The sequence below is a fragment of the Poecile atricapillus genome, chromosome 2 (genome assembly GCF_030490865.1).
Source record: "Poecile atricapillus isolate bPoeAtr1 chromosome 2, bPoeAtr1.hap1, whole genome shotgun sequence".
In the NCBI taxonomy this organism is placed as follows: Eukaryota; Metazoa; Chordata; class Aves; order Passeriformes; family Paridae; genus Poecile; species Poecile atricapillus.
The window spans coordinates 131,125,981-131,136,424 of record NC_081250.1 but is presented as its reverse complement, the minus strand read 5'-3'; the positions used below and the strand labels follow the sequence as shown (position 1 = coordinate 131,136,424).

General features: G+C 37.8%; 1 protein-coding gene across 2 annotated transcripts in view; it reads right to left on the bottom strand.

Annotated features, from left to right (window-relative positions):
* Window positions 1-454: 454 nt before the first annotated feature.
* PTDSS1 (phosphatidylserine synthase 1) overlaps window positions 455-10,444 on the bottom strand; it is a 28,216-nt gene continuing 18,226 nt past the window's right edge. Inside the window, exons 9-13 of one of the 2 annotated variants that reach the window (XM_058833794.1) lie at window positions 8,923-8,988; window positions 6,004-6,103; window positions 4,782-4,850; window positions 4,168-4,237; window positions 455-2,870 (exon numbers count right to left, since the gene is read on the bottom strand). In XM_058833794.1, the coding sequence (XP_058689777.1) occupies window positions 2,758-2,870; window positions 4,168-4,237; window positions 4,782-4,850; window positions 6,004-6,103; window positions 8,923-8,988 (418 nt within the window). In that variant the 3' untranslated portion in view covers window positions 455-2,757. The remainder of the gene's footprint in view (window positions 2,871-4,167; window positions 4,238-4,781; window positions 4,851-6,003; window positions 6,104-8,922; window positions 8,989-10,444) is intronic. The other variant, XM_058833795.1, reaches the window with a different exon arrangement.

Sequence of the window (10,444 nt, the reverse complement as noted above, 5' to 3'; positions counted from 1 at the left end):
CACATACAGAAACCAGCAACAGCACGGTAATTGATAAAACTGAGATCACTAATTATACAGCAGTGATCAAAAGCACCTTTCCAACGCCTTCCAGTGCAAAGCTCACATCCAAGGTGATGGGCTGAAAATACAGTTGTCAGTCAGTGGAGGACTCATGAGAACACATACAAATTCCAGCCAGAGCTACTGCTAGAGACAAAGTGCCATTTACCAAACAGCACTTGATCAGTTTACTTAAGTTTCCCTTCTCCCTAGCTACCTCTCTTTTAAAGAAAGGAAAAAAACCCAACAGACCCAAGCAAAAAAAAAACCCAAAACATAAAACCAAACCCCCAAAACAAATAAACAAACAAAATAAAACCCCAAACCAACACCCTCCCAAGCCCCCCAAACCAAACACCACACGACAACAAAAAAACAAAAACAGCCAAACACAAAAATTTAAAGTAAAAAGACTTAATTGGAAATAATTTAAATGTGTTGTCAAACAACATTTCTACAAGGCCAAGCTGTTGTAATAGTTTATAGAAGTCAGCTTCCAACAAGATGACACTTCAATATTTCTCTTTCCAATATTTTTAGGGTGCAGTGCAGCAATGTGAGCACCAGGTCTGCATTCACAACACGTGTGCTTGTCCCCACAGGCAGGTAGATGTTGTACTTCAGCATCTGTTTACATATGTAAGCTTTGTATACATAGTTGGTGTGTATACCCCTTGCAAGTACAAAATAGGCTCTCACATTGGAAAACCACAGTACTTAAAATACCTAAACCATTAGATTTCAAATCTCTTGCTTTGGTATTGAATCAATAGAAAATTTACAATGCCATTCTTCAGTCTTACACAGACTGAGTTTTTAACCAAGGAAATAAAAGAAGTAACAAGTCTCAGTATCCAAAGAAATCTACAAATACATTCATCAATATGTAGTACATTACAAATATAAAGGCAATATATGGAATTGCTATAGTATGAATGAAAACCAAGTAGTTGTAGGAGAGCCTGAAAGTCTTCCTAACATTATTTTTCCATGTAACATTAAATGTCACTTCAGCAATGATGATATAGCAGCTTCTACTACATTACTTTCCAAGCTGTACACTCCATGTCTGATTGAAAAACAGAGTAGGAAATTAAAGGCCTCTGAGGAGCTCAGCAGCAACACTTTAGTGCATTGAAAACATTGATAATCTGTGGCACATAGGAATTGATGGATTACACAGGATACTTTCTTCTATTTACAGTATCATACACTTGTATAAAGCCTCTGCTGCATTTTTGATTTAGTACCTAGCCTGTGGCAACTCACAGTAAAATTAGTCAAAGAAAAAGGAAATCCCATTTTATCATAAAGACTATGTAACTAATGAGTATTACTTATCCTTACTTAAGCTAGCTACTCCTCTGAATGCCTTGAATCCCACAATTTCATTGGCACTGAAACATTTTGATAACTTAATACAGAAACTGATTGCTCGTGATTGCTTACCTCTTGACTTAATAATTACATTCACTGCTGGAGAATTATCCACTTTGCTAGATGTCACAATGAATACATTAAAAAAATCCAAAAGAACACCCAGACAAAAAGTAAATCACACCTCTCAAAAAACCCCCAAACCTACAAGAAAGAGTGACTTTGCTGTTGAGTATCTGATGCATGATAGGAAACACCAAAGCAATGGGGTCTATCACAGTGACATCATGCTGCCTCTCAGACACCACAGACTACAGCAAGTCTTCACAAATAATTATGTTCATGGAGATAGTAAGCAACTCGGCTTCAGCAAAAAACTGCCTTATCACCAAGCTCAGTAGGGCATCTGAGCTTTCAAAGCAGTTTCTGGTATCAGTCTGAAGACAATAGGATTTCTGGGTCCAGCTAGGATGGAGGCAAACAGAAGGAAGTAGGAAGAAACATTGTACACAATGTGGCACAGATGAAAAAAAGACAAATTTGCACTTGAAAATGCAAAACATACTACAATAGAGGAAGAAAAACAATGACATGACATGACCTCTGTCACTAAGGACAGGAGGCACAGCCTTCTGCTATGAAGCAGATTTTTATATATGTATTTTAAAAACTTTGAATGTGTAGGGCTCAAGCAGGAGAACAATGTAGAACTAAAAAAACTCTGTGTTTGAAGATCAATTTCACATCCTTTACAAGAAACTTGGACCCGTTTCCTTACTGGTAAAACCCTCACATAAGGCATAAAGAGCCTTTAAACAGAGAGCCTTTAAGCAATATGAAATTTTTAAATACTTATTAACACTTGCGTGGGAAAGATTTGTTGTGAGACTGAGAAAGAAGGGAAGAGTTGCTTTTAGTCAAAGGGTTGCAACACATTAAACCAAACCACAAAAAAATCCAATCAGCTATGCCAACTGACTATCAGTTTACTAACCTTTGGGTTTAAGTCCTTGACTAAGATATTAAAAATGACCTTGCAACACCTGAACATAAAACAGGGAGTACCTGCTATGACAAAATGACATTTTTTTCCAGTATATCTTTTGTGAACTTTTGGTGCCACATGCTGAAGAAACTAGATTTACATCAGTGAATGGCAAGTGTCATCAGGCAACGATCTGCACTACACTGGTGGTTCCATCTTCATAATCCTTCTCTTCAACACCTCCTTTTCTAAACTTTAATTTAAAAATCAATCTTCCATTTGGTAATTCAGAGCCAGGTCTGATCTTCTTTGTCACTTCTGGTCACACTGTAGGATGTCTTTAGATACCATTCTTATTTCTTGCCAATTCCATTCGATACTTTTGATTTGGAGTGTCGATTCCTCCTTCTAGATGAATGGCTTTCATTATTAACTGAATGTTTTGGTGGACTATTGTCAGGACCTGCTGAGAAATAAATATTTATTTAATACATACACATATAGTTGATGTCAAGCTCCTATCTGATAGGCAGTAAGGCTTTTCAGAGCTACAGTGTTTACAGTACAGATTATTGCAGGCCAATAAAAACTGATTGATACTTGTACCCCATCTAGTGGCCTAATTTTTTTTTAAAGCAATTTTTAAGACTTGTAAAATTATTCCCCCCTCCCAAAAAAATCAGAAGTTTGCTAGTGCAGAGTACAGTGGTGAAACATCTTTCATTTTAAATCATATCAATAATTAAACATCCCCATTTTTCTTAGTGGCAGGTACTACTATCAGAAATTAAGAATTAGGTAAGCAAAGTCTTTTAAGGATTTTTTAAGAGTGCTTCTAGATTTCAGTCTGTCAAATGACAGAACATGTTTTATTCTGAGAAAAAACAGGAGGCAGTGGGCACCAAAACAAGAAATCAAGAACAAAATGTGAAAGCTGAAGCCTGTAATTAATGAAGTAACAGGAAGCTACAGAGAAAGGGGTGTTTTTTGTCAGATTTCTCCAGCATGCATAAATGGGAAAAACATTCTGAGTGCAAATAATTTTTCTCCAAAATATGAAAGTCCACAATTTTATTAAACTGAGATTTAACATCCGGAAAAATAATGTATGAAATATAAAGAAGATCAGCTGTAGGTGCTTTTCAAGCATATGATATGTAAGAAATATTTTTAATTTTACAAACACCTGGAACACAAACTCTGACAGATAACTCCCAAGTGTGAATTTTTGATATTTGTTCAGTAAGTAAGACCACACCAAAAAGCCAATGGAGGAGGCAGATAATTGACCTCTAGTGTAGGGAAAAGAAGTCAGAAAGAAGCTGCCTTTGCTTAGTGCAGAGAAAGCTGCTTCTGACCATCAGTACTGCACTGACAAGGAAAGTGTCAGTAAGAACACAAGCTCCAGGGCACATTGCTGACTATTTCTTAACCATCAAAAATAAAAGTACAGCAAATGCAATGTTCAGAGAGAAAACCTGTCCACAATAGTTATGAAATGCATAATGCCCTACACCTACAATAATGGCCTGGAGTAACAGCAGAAAAAATCAGTTGACACATTAAAAAAGAAATACATTTCCAAGAAGCAGAATTTAAAAAGGAGTAAAGAAAAATAACTTTGCAGATTATTTATCTGCATTGTTCCTGCAGGGATGTTAAAACAAATCCAGCTGAAACTAGGTAAGTTTCTCAAGCCTCATTTTCTAGTGCTGAGCCTTAATGATACCATTTCAGGAATATAGCTACAGAAGTACCAATACCTCTGCTGAATTTAGAATGAAGCCAGGAAGCATCTGGACTGTATGGACTGTCTTCACTTTCTGATAAGGTCTGCAAAAACAAGGACACATGTCATTGGGATGTTGGTGGTTCTTGTTATCAGTACTCCTCCCATTTGCAACTGGACTTATAAACTGTGGCATTAGTCCTCATAAAACATTCAGACATTACTTTGGATTTTTCCCTTCCTAGTTAGAAGGCACCACAGAGATGATACAGTAAGAACTCACCACTTGCCACATGATCTGTTGTGTAACCAAGTATTCTTAATATTCCCCTAGCATTCCACCTGTACAATGGGAACATTAGCTAACCATTCATCCTTGAATGCTTTGCTAAAATTACGGCCTCATTTTGAGTAACTAAGAGGACAGCATTCTTTAGAAACCACAGTGTAATTTGGGATCTATCCAAGGCCTGCTGAATTCAGAGTTCTTTCTATTGACTTCAGTTACACTCCAGACCATCCCCCCTTATCCCCATTTATGCTAACTCTGGTAAAGAATTCCAATATCTAGGAGCCTTGGAGTCTTAACTCTGGTATTAAAAAAACCCAAAAAAAACCAACAAAACAAGGCTTCTTATATAAAAGTACCTTTTCTCGGTGGCCATAGTACTCTGCGTACCAAACCATACCATATAAACACAGGAAAGTTGTAAAGGCCTAAACAAGGGAGGAGAAAAAGAACAACAACAACAAAAAGAATAATCTGTAAAACTTTTTCTAAATTCCTTGCTGCTTCAAGGTTTCCAGAGATGTGCATTTAAGACTTTCATGCTCTGTTTTTTCTGCATCTCTTGTCAGGATGAGTAAGACTCATGCATCAACTTCAAGCTACACACAGAGCCTGCCACCATGGGCTATGCAGAACAATTCTCAATGGGAGCAGGAAGATACATCCAGATCACCCACTGGAAACACTGCCAGTAGGATTTCTGTCCACACTGTTCAGCCATCACACAAAGGCAGTTGGTAGGCACTTGTAGGTATATTATCAGGAACCATCAGTATCTTTTGGAAGAAAACCAAATTCTTCTCCCTGCCCCATGCTTCAAGCTAAGTCATATATTTGGTTTTGTGGTACTCTGATCTGAGAAGCAATTCAATACTTTTCTCCTCTGAAGTAAAAGGAAAAAAATCACCATGCTAAATAAGAGAAAAATTAATTCTGACTCTCCTTCACCTGTTCAAACTGTGTTCCCAATTAGAAGGGAGAAGTATTTATCTGTCAGCCCATTATAAATGCCTTATTTTTCACTGACCATGAAAAATGTGTTTGGCATCAGAGTTACAAGGCTGGCAAGACAAACGTCCATTTACTGTTATAAAATGGGCATTTCATGCTGCATTTGCAGTAATCACACTGAAGTACAGAAAGTTACAGGCTTAGTGAGAATGATTTGCTTGATAGATGAGGGTTGTTTATGCAGTTGTAAGACTTCAGTGTGGCACAACACACATTGCTTATTAACACTATCCATTAACTCCTGTTTGTTTCCAGCAGGCACTACAGCAAGCTCCACCAAAGCTAAGCTCAATGGAATTGACATCATCTCTCATAAAGATAAAGCATCCTATAACTACTGTTTGTTTCATTGTCAAGCACCAGTAATCTGCCATGTCAAGAAATGAGAAAAGAAGTTATTCTAGTCACTTCAAAGCAAGTTCCAAGCAGTCTACCATTTGTTTTAACTGGGACATGCATAAAGCTCTTTACCAGAATTGCCCCACAATGAGCCCCTGCTCCCAGTGTTCCAGAGGGGAAGCTGTTTAGATGCTTTCAATGCTTTTCTCATGCTTTATGTTTCTCACTTACCACACAGAGAAGCCAAAACACAACATACAGTATTTGTGTTTTGGAAAAAAGATCTTGTCCAAACTTTATGCACACAATAGCTTCAAGGAAGGCAATCACCCTGTGGGTAAATGAAAGCAGGGAGGAGAGTGATTAAAAACACTAAGGACTTAACTCACATGTTCACAACCCAGACCCCAGACTGTCAACCCTAAACAAGCACTACCCTCTAGCGAGCACACACCTTCCTGACACCGCCATTAACTGAAATTCTTTGACAAATGTCTTTTTCTTTCTATACTTTTCTCAGCATAAACAGCACACAAAAAATGATTGACTGGGAGTTCACTATTCCATGGGGCTCCAGGGAACAAGGAGCAGAGAATTTTCAATTGTGCCTATGACTGTGCTTCACCACATATAAATTTCTTTTCCATGCTGAACACCCAACAGACTCCCTTGATGGATGAACTAGAACTGTGTTTTGTTTACTTCCATACTAGATGTAAATTTACTACAATTCTAAATTGTCTAGTTTGTTTGCTTCACATGTATTTCCCACGTTTTCACATATGAGAAAATTCATATGAAACAACATTTCAAATTCTCTAAGAATCCATGCATTTGCTCTTGGTTCATCTGTAAACTCAGGTCCACATGACAACCTCAGAGGATTTGGGCAGAAACATGAGAGGAAAAAATGCATTTTACTTTCTTCTCTGACATTAAAAGAATCAAAAAAAGTATCTCCATCTCTCTCCCTGCTACCAGATGTTTACATCTTTTCAGGTTCAAAGCTATGAAGGCTTGTCCAGCATTTGTTTATGAATCCAAAGTTTCTATTGTCTGCCATGGAAAATAAATTTAGTTTGTATAGGTTCTGAAGAGAAAATTATGTATGTTTAACAATACAAGTGTAGAAAAGTGACACTAAAAACCTGCATTAAAAGCGTAGAAAACTGACTCATCTCAATCTGAAGCAAATAATGAAAAACACTATTAAGGTGTAATACTTAGCTTGTTTAATATAGAGACTTTAACGTTGTACATCTGAGCAATGCAGGAAAACTCCCCCTCACCTATGTGCAGATACACTCAACGTCAGTCAAGTGTTCCAGTCTCCCAAGCTTTACACTGCAGGACACGCTCCCTACCAGCACTCTCCATAACCAGTCCACAAAAATGGCACAACTGCCTTTCAGAGAAGACTCAGTTTCCCACATGAAAGTGGAAGGAAAGATGTGTGCTTGACTAAACCACTGGTATTGCAGAAATGGTCCTGGTGCAAGCAATAAATCACAGTTTTCCCTGTACTATTTAATATGACCTCCAGCATGATGAGTGAGGCCAAAACTTAAAACTGTGGCAGTAACACCCAACTGACCAATACACAAATCAATGAGATGCATATTTGCAAAAAATGAGAGCAGTATTAGTCTCTTGAGTCACTATTTTTTTCTTGGTTTAATATTATTCTTACTGATCCAGCTTCAGAATAAAAAAATCTTGAAACCAAACTACAGGAGTGGGAAGAGAAAGACCACCATCAGAAAAAAGCACAGGGTTATGATATACTCAAAGGGATAAACAAAACAATAGACCATTTTCAATAAGGACTCAAAAAAAATATAGCTATTTGCCCTGAATTTATTCATTCTTTCTGTTATTCCAGTCAAGAATACTTGGGTTAAGCACATTTTACAATAGGTCAGCTATTACAGTTGATGAAGTGGTAAATCAAGAGAAAGAAGGATGCTAACAGTGCAAGTTGTTAGTGTCCTACTGAAGGGTGATGAGAGTACTCCATAGAACTAAATATGGTAAGTTTTCTTTCAAGCAAAATGGTCTTGTAACATCCTAACAGATATTGCTTTTTGAAAGGCTTCATCTTAATGGAAATAGTGCAATTTCAGCAGGGCTGCTGCATTGGCCTTGTTCATGTATTACATCTCTTACTGTACATTTATCAAGAGTGATGCAATAGTTATGTCAAGTTGAAAAGAAACAGTTTCATACTAATGAAAGACACTACTTTAATTATACACATAGTTAGGTTGCTTAAAATTCCATTTGTGCCTTTAGAAATGTCTTGGTTACCACCGGTATGAATGTTCTATATACTTCTAGTTGCTTCAGAAATTATATTCTAGATAGTTAAATTACTGGAAGATTCCCCCTTTTCTGCAATCAACAAGAACTCGTAGTGATGCTCTGTTTTTCCTAGCAGATTACAGAAGCAAGCAGTAGGAAGAATACTTATTCCATACACATTTCCCACAATTAGATCAGACTGTGGGTGAACGTTCTATTGCAATTCTTGTTAAGCAATCCTACAGACATATTTGGGTATCTATTTATTGACACACATGATATTAACATGTTCAGTGAGAGCTTTGGACCAAGGATGATGGGTTCTGTAATCCTTAACAATTTTGCAGAAGCAACCATGCCAACTCTTAATTTAAAGGTACCCTCTAAGAGAAAAAGAGATTGCAACCAAGGTCTCCATGGCTCATAGTACACTCATAAAAATAGTGGATAACCATGGCTTGTTTCACTGTCCTCTGCTGTGATTCTGCTGACAGCAGCAATGCCCACCTTGGCAGCCAGGGAAGCATTACTCTCACAACCATCAAGCAAAGGCAAGCTGTAGAGGAAAAAGCTTTGTCCTTCTCACCTGACTGAGAATATGGGCAGAAAGGCCAATGGTACTTTGAAGTAGCCTAGCTTTATCCAGCAGTTTTCTAGTTCTTCCTTCTGTTGTCCTTACTCATTCCATCACTTCCCATATTCTACCTCCAAATTCAGAATTTCCCTTTCCTCTGAACTTGCAAAACCAAAACAAGAGAAGGACTGGCTTCATGGGAACTGCCTGCTTCTGTGCTGGACCCATCCTTAACACCTGCCCAAGTGCTTCAGGAATGCAGAAAGAACACTTACCCGAACACCCAGCACTGAGTTCCCACCCTCTTGCACTGTGTGTCTGTGAGGTAAGCATAGTATTGCCTGAGAAGGGAAGCAAGAAAATTCTTCAGTGAAGCTGAAAGTCCCCAAAATGTTTACATTTAGAAAAAAACTTCATGTTACAGATGTATCTATAGTGAAAATGAAGTGCTGATGGTTAAATTCACATGCAATCATTCTGGATGTCTACCAGATGGCTTCAATTCTAGTAGGACAGATTATCACATATATCAAATAGCTCGAGACAACACAGAACACAATCCTGAGAGCAAGGACTGGGAAAATACCCAAACTAGTAGGCTAGGAACATTTGTCTCCTGCCTCTCCACTGAGTCTCCAATTGCCAATATAGGCAAACTGCAACACTTTCAAGAGAATTAGAGAATCCCACATTTTTTTCCCCACAGTTTGTCTTTTATTTATTAACAACTGGATTTTCTTGAGAAATGCAGGTTTGACTCTTGAAAGAATATGGCTATTCCATATCCTGTTTGAATGGTCTAACCTCTGGTGTATTTTCCTCTCAAGAACAGTAGAATTTTTCACTGTTTTTAAAACAGTATGGAGACCATTCTGCTCTGCTCTCTATGCTCCAGAAATTTAAGAGTTTAGAGAGGGGAATTTCAAATAAGCGGAATCAAAGTTTCTGATATCCACTGACAGATGGGGAAGTGCTACTACTCCAACAATACAAGGACTGCTAAAGAATAAAGGCTTCTACAGGTTTGCAAGTGCTACAAAGGAAAAAAAAAACCTTACAAATTCACCTATACAAGAGCTCCCAGGGTGTTTAGAATCATTTAATTAATAGTGTGAAATCACTGCACATAGTTTAAGACAGTATCTGAGGAATAAACCATTTCATGGCTGCCATTTAACTGTCCAAGGTAACACCACTTTGCACAGAGAACAGGAAATTCTCTGCTTCTAACTTCAGATCTGTGTGCATTCTGTCTACCTCCAACTGTGTAATGGGAAAAAAAGAAAATTAGGGGATTTTGGTAACAAGGTGAAATCGCACACGCGACTGAAAGCAGATTCATGTTCCTATACAGCTGTTAGTGCTGCATATATACTGCTCTGTTCTCACAATGAGCTACTGCTCAATCACAAAAAGCAGCTGTTAGAAAAACCAACAGCTCTCTTTTTCCTCATCTACACTTTTGGGAGCACCTGACTCATTAACTTGAATACTTTCACATGCAGTCCTCAAGGATAACATATGCAGCTAACTCACAAAATAGGGAGATGCTACGCAAACAGGAGAAGGAAAAGACTGCCTCTGCATCCCTATGGCAACACAGTTGTTTATGTACATTTTACCTCAGTAGTTTATTTGTCAGGAAACACATTTTATTGACAGGAGATGATTGCTTTGCATTTCATGGTGGCAAAAGCATACCTTCTGTGAAATGTACCACATTCATTCACAAACTATATGTAGTTCTTAGATGCCTAGAAATTAAGCTACTTTAAACTGAAAAAAAACCACCAAAGC